The following is a 13,618-nucleotide window of genomic DNA, read 5'->3' on the forward strand; positions in this document are numbered from 1 at the left end:
CCCATAAATCTTCATGTTTGCTCTCTCTTATATGCTTATGCTCATCACTCAATCACCAACAATTTTAGCAGGTGCAATTGTGTTGAAAATCGCAACCAGGTGGATTGGGATTTTTGGTGCTCCTAGATAGTATATCACATAATGAAGGATCAATGAACAATTAATACATAGGATTTTCGGTGCTCTTCGAAAGTATATCACACAATGGAGGCTCAACTAACAATATTACTTATCCCTCTAAATCGGGTGACTTACAAATGGAATCATCACTTCATTTATCAAATGGCAAAAATAAATTCAATTTATTGAAAATGAATTTTATAATTACATTCGTCCAACGAAAAATAAAGAATTACAAGTAATTATTCCTTAATTTCCCTCTAAAAGTAAGAATCATAAACAAACTCCTGAATCCAATATTAAGAACTGAGAAATGGGTAAATCTCATATCTTATGTTGCAACTCCCACCAACAACTCTCCCTCCTTCTTTCCCATCACAACAACTTGGAAGCTGGCCAATTGCATCCTCAAGACACTGAAAACAATCATTGCGAGAAAGGTCCCATGTGCATTGAGCCAAGCCATAGAGATTGGTTGATTCTCCTAGCTCTATGTGTCCAACTGCATACTTTTTTGTGGTGACAGACGCCTCTGTAGCTAGTTGGCTCAACAGCTCCCTAGTCTTTTGGTTAAATATTGTTGGATCACTCACATTTTGCACATTCAACAAGGAGAACCAATTTTCATTATCAATTTGACCTAAGAAATTCTTGTTTGAGTACTTCAAAAGACAATTATCGTACCATATAATCGCACCTTTATCATACGGGCAAAGTCTGTGAATTTCGTTGCTGGCCTCATTTACACACGTCTTGCAATCTGTGGTTGCTACGTCTCCACGACAAAGAGCAATCCCATAAGTTTGGTACTGATACCAACCCACTGAACCAAGACCAAAACCAAGGGGAGGGGTTTGGTAGTTAAGATTACCCAAGAGCTTTCTCAGGTTTGATTCATATTGGTCATTGGTAGTGAAGTTCTCAGAGTTTGAACAGAAATGGAAGAGAGGGCTGGCTCCAAAAATGGTTTGGAGAAAGAGAGCAAAGGTTAGAAAGTAGATGGAGAAAGTAAAGTGTGAGGAAGACATTTTCAAGAGGAAATGAGAGAAGGTTGATGGGTTTAAACTATGGACAATGCAGCGGTTATATATAGTAAATCTATCTATGCCCAAAAAATTAAAAGATTTGACTTTTTCTTCTAAATAACTTGTCAAAGTGACAAGAAATTTTCAAAACTGGGCTGCATTCTTTGCAAAAAGTCAAAACTGGGAAAGCTAAATCTGTAATTATTTAATCTAACTTATTTATGAAATAGAAAAAATCACATTGGTAACCCTAATATTTTATTGAAATGTAATGTGGAAGATGAGAAAAATGCCACAATAATTAAAAAGAAATTTCGCAAGCGTTCTTGTTAGTTCTAAATGTTCAAATAGCGTGTAAAACACTATGAACATTTAGACCCTTAATTACAAATTACCAATTCAAGCTTATTATCAAACAATAAATGTGCGGAACATGAACATAAGCTAATAGCAAAATTGATAAACAATATAAACCAATTAAAACCATATCCACAACAGAAATTAAATGACAAAGATTAAGAGAAGAGATATGCAAATACAAAGACAACACAATAATGTGTTATCGAAGAGGAAACCGAAACCTTTGACGTAAAACCTCTCTGCCTCCCTTTAAGCAGTTAATAATCCACTAAAGAATGAAGTTAGGATACATGAACAGCATAAGACCCTCCAAGCTTAATCTACCCAGTGTACCTAAGCCCTTCAAACTTCTTACTCCAACGAAGTTGCGTCGAACCTTGGTCTTCTTTAGCTTATCGGATTCCGCTATAGCCCATAGCATCAATCAATAACCATTGGTCCTTTCCTAACTGCTTTCCAAAGCACCAAATAGCCTTTTCATAGATGTAGGTATGGTGAGAAAAGGATTTGGGTAAGAACCTCTCAAGGATGTAACAATGGAGAGAGTGAGAGTAAAGGAATTTGAAGAGTCTTTATGTAAAGATTGTAGATGAATCAATCTTGTTTTTCTTTAGGATTTTTCTTTCAAAATTCTCTTTAGAAGTTCTCTACATTTCGTGAGTATAAAGATCTATATATAGTGGCGGGTGTTTGGAATACGAAGAGTCATTTTTCCAAAACAGAGCTGGCTAGCGACTTGGCCTCGCGATTTGATTGAGTTGCAAGTTCAAGCCGCGAGCTAACTGAATGGTCAATCTGAAATTTTTGTCTTGTAGTGCAACAGCTGGTATGACAGTTCAGCTTCTCTGCATGCTTCACTTGTATGCATCTTCTGGCGGCTTGCCAGTCGCGAGCTACCAGTGAGTTCCAGTTGCAAGTCCCTGCTTCACTGCACAATCTTGAGTAATTCTTCACTCTCTCACACACTACCCTTAAATGATTCTCACCTAAATACAGGATTTTTAAATGCTGAATTATAAGCAAATTTGGCATAGAATAAAACCAACAGAATGGTTGATTAAATTCAACCTTACAATCTCCCCTTTTGGCTATTTCGTGACAAAACCCTACAACAAACTCTAGACTTAACGTGTGAGTTGAGAATAGTTGAACAAAATTCACTCACACCTAACTCTAGAATCTCTGAAACTCTTGAACCATAAGAACAAATATCTCCTAAAACACAACAACACAATATGATCATTGTATGCAGAAAACTTGTAATGCATATAGAGCAAGCACAATGCGATCAAGCAAAATGGAAATAAGTAATAAACCATGACTTGACAAAAAACGAACAATCACTATAAATAGTGATCACAATGCTCATTCACACATGTAATGAATATCCAGACATACAAGCTAATAAGCTCAATTGCAAAGTATCATTTGCATATTTAACACTCAACCAATACAACAACACAAGGTAATTGCATTAAGGATATAAAATCCAACAAAGGGCACAAGAGTAATGAAATTAAAAAAAATGCATGACATTTAACATCAAGTACTTAAGTTACAAAACATAGGTACAAAAACCTTAAAAGCCTACAAAAGTAACAGGTACAAACTATAAAGTATTTTAAATAAACTAAAAGTGCTTAAAGTTTCTCCTCTTTAAAATGATGAGAAGCTATGATGCACTTGGAATATATATACTTGTAACCTGAAACACTTGCACAAAACACATTAAACCCTCAATGTCATACCCCAAACCACAAAGGGTCCAAGGCATGAAAAAGACATCTCAAAGAACATGTAGATTTTCTTTTTTTGATAATCCAATCCACATAAATCATATCAAAAACCAACATTAAGAATTATCATAATAATTTAATTGAATATACTCTCAAAGTAAGTCAGAGATCTAAACAATAATTACAAAGATCATTGGCCACAAAAGAATAGAGATCTGAATAATTAATTACATATCACAGCTTGTCCCATCAGTGGAAATAACATCACAACCACTTTAATATACAAAAGAATGAGTCAAGTCTATTCTAAGATTTACACCATCTAATATACCCATTACAAAAGTTCAGCCTCTATCAGTAGTTAGTCTAACTACTATTAGCCACCAAAAAGTTGTCAAAAGACTGTTGCCTACTCTGAAAAGGTTATAAAATAATGGGATAAGACAGAGCCCAGTAAGTAGCATATTTAATGAGAGTTTTCATCTACTATAATAATAGTAATATGACAAGAATGATTTAATAATGAAATATAAATTCCTCAAAGTAAATATCTTGAACCCATATGCTATAATTTGTGAGCAATAATAGTATAATTCCAAAGCCATAATTTCTAAGATATGGTAATTTATCTCAAATATACTACACTACCACATAGACCGGTCAGGGGATCCACCTATTCACAACTGGCATGAATTGTCCTCTCTGGTATGCAAACTCTTGGCCCCATAGACAGTAGCCTCATCCATGCCCTCAAGGTTTTTCTCTCTCCCCATGGGCAGTAGAGAGAGCGCGTCAAATAGGACCTCTTTTGCATGTGGTCCCTTGGCCCCATGGGCAGCAGCCTCACCCACATACAATCAAGGAATCCTCTTTCCCCCATGGACAGTAGGGAAGAACACGTTATCCAAAGTGGAAGGGCATTGACCTAAACTTGAATCCGTTGTCACAAAGACCACGAAAACCAAATCGGGTGATTACCGGGAAATCACACATGGCATGGTGTTAAAACAACATAAACTCACAGGTTACACTACTTTGAGACACATAGTTCATATCCAGGTAGTTTCAGAAAACCTTAAATAATCTAACTTCTACCAAGTTTATAAGGTTTTCAACTTCATTCTTGTCAAGAGATTTTCTATCAATTTCCCAAATAATACAAGACAAGATAGGCATCTCTAAATTTTTCAATATACCATAAAATCAATGATTTTCTTATCAAAGATTAAATAAAAGATGCTTACTTTTCCATATCAACAATTCATACATTTTCCCAAATGCAATACCAAATATGATGCATTTTCATATATATACATATACATACATATATATATATATATATATATATTAAGGTTAAGACACAATAGTTTTTAGGAAAATATAGTTTCCATAGGTAATTTCCAAAAACATGTCTAACCCAAAAACAACATTTATGTTATTTTTCAAAGTCCCATTAAAAAGCTACTTACCTTGCAACCGCAAAATCCTAATTCTCCAAGCTCCATGGAGATTAGCTAGAACCTAAACAATATCAAGTAAACCTATCATAATAAGTATAGAGCTTGAAATTGCATCTAGCCACAAGGCATAAACTCCAATTTATAGAGTTAACCCATTTAACATCATCTCCAACATTATGACTAACTTCCATAAAATTTACACTATATCATTAAGAGACCCATGAAAGCAAAATCAATATATCCTCCAAGATAAGAAATTTAGAACATCAACTAACTCCAAGAAACCCAATGGCAATGGAAATATTAAATTCACCAACCATCACATGTTTTAACTAAAAACTCCTAAATTTTTCCACCATACATAACCCTTAAGTAGTCATCAATAACACAAAATATATACCCATTCATCAAATAATTTCACCAATACAAAACCCATACATAAAAACACATAAATATCACTTCCAATACTCATAAATCACATGGGTATCATTATTAAAGCTTAGATAAAAATAACCTCAAGAAAAGTGCAAAACCCACCAAAAAGATGAGAAATTTTTACCTTAAACAAAATGATGAAGATTCTTTGGGGTTCCAAAGTATTTTTCCGGTGATCTTGCCAGAAAAATGATGGTGAGATGGTGTGGTTTAGAGTGGAGGCCGACGGGTGAGTATGGAAGTGAATGTGTGGGTGTTTCAGTAAAGAGAAAAGAAAGAAAATGAAAGAAAGAAAATAGGGAGCCGGCCAAAAGAAGAGATAAGAGGGAGTGGGTAGTGGGGTTAGGTGGGGCTTGGCACATGGGAACCCAAAATAAAAGTCTGGTCTTTGATTTTTTTTTTTTTTTTTTTAAGTTAACTGGGACGTTACACTCAAGGTAAAGCAAGTCATAAAAGGACAAGTATAATGTAACAAGTAAATTGCGATTAAGTAAACATGATGTGAAACATGTGAGCGACTTGATCATACACTATATACCAAAACAAAGTTTTCTTATTAACATAATGTCTTCTCCCCCTTGGTATATGTATCTCCTCTATGGAATATCTTTCTCCCTACAAATGTGCACGAGAAATACCCCCTAAAAATGTGCACAAGAGCCATATAGAAATGACAAAACTCTCCAGTTTACTACTCTAGAGTATACTCTCCCCCTTTTTGCAAGAATAGACAAAGGGTCACGGAGAAACGATGGCAAGAGATGAAGGTACAAACAATGATAGTGATGCATGAAGGGCGTAAGATGAATAAGAAAATGAAGCTCAAACCTAAAATAGAACAAAATGTTACAAAGCATAAGGTAAACATGATATGGTTGGATGAGGCAACAAGGTATAGACCAATGTATGACAAGGGTAACAAAGGTGTGTGCAAGAGGTGGCTATGTGCAATGCATGACCAATGCATGGAAAATGCACATGTGGGGCAAGGTGTGTTAAATACACAACCAATGAGCCAAACATGTTCTTAATGAGGAAACATGAGAAACCCCAAAGTTTGGTACTCATCGGAATCTAAACAAGTGAGAAAATGCCTAAGAGATATTTTATCAAACACCTAACGTGCACACTATGAACAACAATGTAAAACAATGCATAAACATCATGAAATCCACTCTTAATACATGTTCTTTTGCCACAAGGGGCCAACATCCAAAGAAATCATCAGAGGAAACCAATCCCATACAAAAATTTGACCAAAAAAAAAAAGTTTTCCCAACCCCTATAATGAAAATCCTAACCAATAACACAAAACTCTCTAAAACATAATCTAAGGAATCAAATAAATGAAAAGAGTTTAAAATTACCTTAGAGATGTTAATGAAATGAAAAACCATTCAAATTGATTGGGTTTTGATGTAAAAATATTGAAAGAGGGGTTTAGAAGATGATGGGAGAGGTTTAAAATAGGTTTCCCATGGAAAGCCCTTTAAAAAGTTATTTCTGGGCGTTTCGCGACTGAGCGAGTAGCAAATATTTTCACGAGCCACGAGTGAGTTACGAGCGAGTCACGAGATGAGTCGTGAAAGCTTCTAGATGAACTCACGACTTGCATTGTGCGACTGTTGAGTCGTGAGATGAGTCGCGAAAATTTTCGTGAGTCGTGTGAGTAGCGAGCAAGTCACGAGTGAGTCGCGAGGTGAGTCGCAAAAAACTCAGACACCTATTTTTCAACGCAGAACATGTTTAAACAATGAAAAACAAAGTAAGCACTAAACATGAACACAAAGAGTGATAAAAATAACTTCCAAAAACATATAAAATGATCAAAAATCTTTTTGGATTTGTCCATATATAGTTGAGTACACACACATCACATTTAAACAAGTACAATCGAACAAATGAATAAAGTATTCAATGAACATTAGACATGTGTGTTGTGTGTATGTATCAAGTGTGGAATAGTAGTATAATGCCCAAAAATGAGAAAGAGACTTTTATGAAAATGTATAATGCCCAAAAATGTATAAAAGTCGCTTTCTCATTTTCCTAGTCAAATACTAGTATGTGCGACGGCTTTTGTAGCTCATTATCTCTTTTCATTTTGAGATTTAAATTTGTTGAGCTCTTTAAGCAATAAAAATGACAGAGTGGGAAGATATATAAGCACAAGTCTACACATGTATCAAAACCAACATGACTATTGACTGACCATTCATGACAAGCTTGAAGATCAATTTACAACAATCACATAAAGATGTCAAGATTTTTCCCATAAGGATATAAGTGCAGAAAGAATAAGCTAAGCTCGTAAATGCGCAAAACCATTAGTACAAAGGTATAAGGCAAAACTCACATGTGATATGTGCTCAAACATATACGATCAAACTTTTTGAATTTTTCACTTTTTATGTGGTTTTGGATTTTTTACTCACACAAAACTAAAACATAAAAGTAAGATCAATACAAAACAGTGCATATAAAGAAATGCAAGATACACAAATGCATGACAATGAAGCATCTAATGCATGAGGGATCCTACAAAGATCGAAAGAATTAGATCAAAGACTAAAAGAGCAAAAGGCTTAACCATAGAAACCCTTTCTCATCCAAACGGAACGATTGTTTGGAATGAGTGTCTCAAGAGAAGTGAGACGAGGGTTGAAAGAATGAGAACCGAAGATGCACATAGTTAAGGAGTTAAGAGTATTAAATACTTTCTTTAACAACATGCTATTTTCACTCAAATTCGGTTTACCCTTTTTAGCACAACTTCTAAGAAGCTCAAGTTTCTCTTTTCTTTTGATACTTTTAAGAGCATGAAACTTAGAGCAATGAGGTCTTGGATGACTAAAAGCACCACAGTGATGACACACAATGTGTTTAGGTCCACTAGGCTTTTTGGGAAGGGATCTAGCAACATGGTTTTGTTCCCTCTTCAACTTATGACATTAAGGTCTTATATGATCAATCACACCACAATGGTAGAAAGTTGAAACAAACTTAGATCCATCCAAAGCTTAGGTTGAGACCTAAACGGAGGCTTTGACTTAATAGCCTTTCTCTCCATCTTTTAATTTCTTTTGTGTGGAGGAATGTACACCGATTTGCCCTTAGAGGTAGAGCACACATTAGGCACAAAATCAGGTACCACAACATGATTGCAACATATATTATCATCCTTTTTAGCAATAGGTTCAGCAATCAAACACTTGACATGCATTTTCAGAGGTTCATTCTCACATTTTAGCTCATCAACAAGTTTGTTATATAAAACAAGTTTAGCATCCAAGTCCACATTCAAACACTCAAGCTCCTTCTGCTTTTCAAGAGAATTTTTAGCAAGATTCTTATATTTCTCAACCAATTTGTTGAATTTATTGAGTTTAGCAATCAAATCATCATTTTCACAAAATAACTTGCTCAAATTCTTTTGAAACTTCTTAGCATTTTTTTTCAAGGGTTTGATGTTAAGAATATCAAGAACACCCAAAGATTCATGTAACATTGCATCACAATTATGAGGATTATCACTCATAGAGGCATTTTCACAAACACATGGCATGTTACATTCATCAATATCCAAAACATGCATAGAGGCATATAAAGCACTATCCATGACAAATAAACACAAGGGGTCAAGGATCACACTTAGGTATTTAAACCACAACAAGTGCACCCGCTCTGATACCAATTGAATGTTCAAATAGCGTGTAAAACACTATGAACATTTAGACCCTCAATTACAAATTACCAATTCAAACTTATTATCAAACAATAAATATGCGAAACATGAACATAAGCTAATAGCAGAATTGATAAACAATCTAAACCAATTAAAATCACATCCACAGCAGAAATTAAATGGAAAAGATTAAGGGAAGAAAAATGTAAACACAAAGACAACACAACGATGTATTATCAAAGAGAAAATCGAAGCCCTCGGCGTAAAATCTCTCCGTTGCCCTCCAAGCGGTCAATAATCCACTAAAGAATGAAGTTGGGATACATGAACAGTAGAAGACCCTTCAAGCCTAATCTACCTAGTGTACCTAAGCCCTCCAAGTTTCTTGCTCCAACGAGGTTGGGCTGAACCTTTGTCTTCTTTAGCTTACCGGATTCCGCTATAGCCCATAGCATCAACCAATAACCATTGGTCCCTTTTCAACTATTTCTTGAAGCACCAAATAGCCTTTTCACAGATGTGGGTATGGTGAGAAAAGGATTTGGGTAAGAACCTCTCAAGGATGTAACAATGGAGAGGGTGAGAGTAAAGAAATTTGAAAAGTCTCTATGTAAAGATTGTGGATGAATCAATCTTGTTTTTCTCCAGGGTTTCTCTCTCAAAATTCTCTCTAGAAGCTCTCTACATTTCGTGGGTATAAAGGTCTATATATAGTGGTGGTTATTTGGAATGCAAAGAGTCATTTTTTCAAAACAGAGCTAGCTGGCAATTTGACTGAGTCGCGAGTTCAAGCCGCGAGCTAACTGAATGGCCAGTCTGGACTTTTTGTCCTGTAGTACAACAACTGGCATGACGATTCAGCTTCTCTGCATGTTTCACTCTTGTGCATCTTCTGAAGACTTGTCAGTTGCGAGCCACCCGCGAGTTCTAGTCGTGAGTCCTTGCTTCACTGCACAATCTTGAGCAATTCTTCACACTCTCTCACACACTACCCTTACATGATTCCCACCTAAATACAGGGTTTTTAAATGCTGAATTACAAGTAAAATTGGCACGGAATAAAGCCAACAGAATGGTTGATTAAATTCAATCTTACAAGTTCAAAGTCTAACTATGACCCAATCTTATTGTAATTTAATCATACAAGATTCTTGTTACTTGTACAACCCTAATGTCCTTGTACCGTTTTACACAGAAGTCAATACACTTAGAATTTCTCCTCCATTCTAACATGGCATACGAGACATTTTTCTATTCATACAATTCTACTATATATATAGCTTTGATATTTCTTTATTCAAGAATAGTCTTTGTCTTCCTTGGCATTTTTCTACTAACTTTGCTTTCTCAGGCCTACCATTACCGACTTTCCTTCACCACCATCATCACTACAAAATCGTTGCCACACTCAAAATTTTTGTCTCCGAGCCTCCATACAATTCACCACCGCCATCAGTGAAAGAATCATGGTGATCCCAGCTATCTTAGACGCCATCCCAATTTTCTCACATGCCACAGTGTCTCCAACAATCAAGCACGTGTCATTGACACTTGTAACATTCATAGAATGACATGTCAGCCCTAAGGTCAAGTCAACATCACCTATCAACAACATTTAGTGCTCGTTTGGTTGGGCGTTTTGAGCCCACTTTTACCAAATATGCGCATTTGCAAAATGCTGAGAAGTTATCTGCGTTTGCCTCAGCCCAAAACGCAACTTTTTGAAAAAAGTAGCGTTTTGGGCCAAGGCAAAAATTGATCTGAAAACGCGCATGAAAAATGCAGCTGAGGAGGTCCATAATCAAAAGGAAATGCGCATTTCTACCCGTTGCCTCTTTCAGATTACGAAATTACCCTGCCCATCTCTTCTCTGCTCTGCCCTCTCCGTGAACCTTCTTCCTCTTCTTCTTCTTTCTTTCGTCTTCTTTAACGCACACAAAATCTACAAAATCAAACCAAACCCAACTCAAGATCAACCCAAAACAAAATCAACTCAAAATCAAACCCAAACCCAAAATCAAAATCAAAAAGAAAATCAACTCAAAATTAAACTATTAACTGAAAATCCATAACCCAAACCCAAAATCAAAATCAAATACAAACCCAATGTTTCAATCATCTTCATCTTCATCATCATCATCTTCTCTCTTCCTCTTGGCTTTCGAATTGTCAAAAAAAAAGAAAAAAAAAAAAAAAGAGCTTAGCGGACCAAAACGTTCTGGAGGAAGTGAAAGGTTTCAATCATCTTCATCTTCATCATTATCATCTTCTGCTCTATTCCTCTTGGCTTTCAAATTGTCAAAAAAAAAAAAAAAACAAGAGCTCAACTGACCAGAACGTTGTGGAGGAAGTGGAAGGGAAAAAGAGAAAGAATGAAGACAAAATGAGAAGTGGAATGTTCTGGAGTGGTAGGGAAAAAGGGATAAGAAGGAAAAAAAAAAAAAAAAAAAGAAAGAAAAGAAGAGAATGTTACGTGTGTGGATGAGAAAAAAAGTGAAGAAAAGAAGAGAATGTTACGTGTGTGGATGAGAAAAAAAGTGGGAAAAAACTGAAAAAAAAATAAAGAAAGAAAGAAGGAAATGTTACCGTGATATTTTCACAATAAATTTTAAGAGGTAGGTTATTATTAGTTAATATTGGTGAGAAAAAAATAATTTTTTTAGAAAGAGAAAAAAATTATTTTAATAGTAATTTTTTTAGAAAGAGAAAAAAATTATTTTAATAGTACGTTAAAATTAAAATCAGTATCAATTTTTATCACAATATTTTCACAATACTTTCACAATAAATCTTAAAGGGTAGGTTATTATTAGCTAATATTAGTGAGAAAAAAAAAATTTGGAAAGAGAAAAATTGATTTAAGTAGAAGAAATAGTTGATTTAAGTATGAAATAAACTCACATAAAAAAAAAAAGTATGAAATAAACTCCCTTATATATACATTGTCCTTTTTGGTAATTTATTCTTCAAACTGCCACTTTTATAAGTGCTAGCCAAACACTCAGCTTTTTCAAAAAACACTTTTTAACAGTTTTTACCAAACACTCAGCTTTTTGAAAATGCACTTTTTCATTATGCACTTTTTGAAAACTCCACTTTTTCATTATGCACTTTTACAAAAAGCTGAACCAAACTCACCCTTACTATGGCAGCACTACCATTCTAGCCCTATTGCCACATCAGCATTACCATGTTACCTGCCACATTATTTTATGTGGCATGAAAATTGCCACGCCAAAACCAAGTGTCACATTAGTTTCGGTTCATGTTACCCAATTCGACTTGACTGTGCTTGACTTGAGTCCGATTTGCAATCAGAAGCCATGGTTTGAACCATTTTTCGAAACTGTTGATTAGTAGGGTTGATTTTGACTTTATGAAAGTTGAATTTTTATTTTATTTTATTTTTTATTTTTTGTCTTGGTTGATTTGAGCTTTATTAACCACTATAAAGAACCTCAATTGTAATTAGACTAGTCCTTTTGAATATAATCGTAGACATGATTAGTGTTTGTCCTTAGGTTTGAATGTTCAATATGTGTGTAAAACACACTTGAACATTTAAACCCCAAATTACAAAAAATCAATTCAAGCTTATTATAATTAATGTGCAGAACATGAACATAAGTCAAATACAGAATTGATAAACAATCTAAGCCAAATATAATCACATCCACAATAGAAAATAAATGGCAAAGATAAAGGAAGAGAGATGCAAACACAAGGACAACACGTGATGTGTTATTGAAGAGGAAACCGAAGCCTTCGGCGTAAAACCTCTCCGCCGCCCTCCAAGCAGTCAATAATCCACTAAAGAATGTAGTTGGGATACATGATCAACAGAAGACCCTCCAAGCCTAATCTACCCAATGTACCTAAGCCCTCCAAGCTTTTTGCTCCAATGAGGTTGCGTCGAACCTATTTCTTCTTTAGCTTACCGGATTCCGCTACTAAACCATAGCATCAACCAATGTAGATTGGTCCCTTCATAACTGCTTCCCAAAGCACCAAATTAAACCTTCTCACAGACGTAAGTGTGGTGAGATAAGAATTTGGCAAAGAGCCTCTCAAGGGTATGACAATAGAGAGGGTGAGAGTAGAGGAATTTGTAGAGTCTCTAAGGTAAAGATTATGGATGAATCAATCTTGTTTTTCTCTAGGGTTTCTCTCAAAAATTCTCTCTAGAAGTTCTCTACATTTCGTGGGTATAAGGGTCTATATATAGTGGTGTGTGTTTGGAATATGAAGAGTCAGTTTTTCCCAAACAGGGCTGGTTGGCGGCTTGGCCTCGCGACTTGTCCAAGTCGCGAGTTCAAGTTGCGAGATAACGGCCTAGCCAGCCTGGGACTTTTGTCATGTAGTGCGACAGCTGGCGTGACCCTTCACCTCCCCGCATGCTTCTCACGTGCACAGCAATTGGCGGCTTGCAAGTCGCGAGTCCTAGCCGCAAGTCCCTACTTCTTGGCACAAAGTTGAGCAATTCTTCACACTCTCTTTATACACTACCTTTACATGAATCACACCTAAATACAAGGTTACTAAGTGTTAAATTACAAGCAAATTGGCACGAAATAAAGCCAATAAGACGGTTGATTAAATTCAACCTTACAAGGTTGTTACAATATATGCTAGACAAACACTATTTTGCTCCTCATGGTTCCAAGGAATATGAACTCATGGTTAAATTGTGCCATTCATGTAATTTGGGACTCCCACTTATCCAGCCAAGTACACTGTATAACAAGATCAGTCCCTCTCTACCGATTCTTGATAGCTTTGCATGATGTCTATGAGCCT

General features: G+C 35.6%; 1 protein-coding gene and 2 long non-coding RNA genes across 3 annotated transcripts; all 3 read right to left on the bottom strand.

Moving 5' to 3' along the window:
* Positions 1–337: 337 nt before the first annotated feature.
* On the bottom strand, positions 338–1,170 carry LOC112038947 (antimicrobial ginkbilobin-2-like protein). Its single transcript, XM_024071783.2, has one exon. It carries the CDS (start codon positions 1,146–1,148, stop codon positions 420–422), a length of 729 nt encoding a protein of 242 aa, XP_023927551.2. The 5' UTR covers positions 1,149–1,170; the 3' UTR covers positions 338–419.
* A 2,274-nt stretch (positions 1,171–3,444) lies between these two features.
* LOC136061789 (uncharacterized) lies at positions 3,445–5,543 on the bottom strand. The gene is made up of 3 exons (XR_010623662.1): positions 5,261–5,543; positions 4,711–4,762; positions 3,445–3,655 (listed from the first exon to the last, which is right to left on the bottom strand). It is a non-coding gene; the product is annotated as an uncharacterized LOC136061789 (long non-coding RNA).
* A 4,292-nt stretch (positions 5,544–9,835) lies between these two features.
* On the bottom strand, positions 9,836–11,502 carry LOC136061783 (uncharacterized). Its single transcript, XR_010623630.1, has 2 exons — positions 10,925–11,502; positions 9,836–10,745 (listed from the first exon to the last, which is right to left on the bottom strand). It is a non-coding gene; the product is annotated as an uncharacterized LOC136061783 (long non-coding RNA).
* Between the last annotated feature and the right edge of the window lie 2,116 nt (positions 11,503–13,618).

This window comes from Quercus suber, unplaced genomic scaffold, assembly GCF_002906115.3.
Source record: "Quercus suber isolate HL8 unplaced genomic scaffold, Cork oak 2.0 scaffold_352, whole genome shotgun sequence".
NCBI classification, from domain to species: domain Eukaryota; kingdom Viridiplantae; phylum Streptophyta; class Magnoliopsida; order Fagales; family Fagaceae; genus Quercus; species Quercus suber.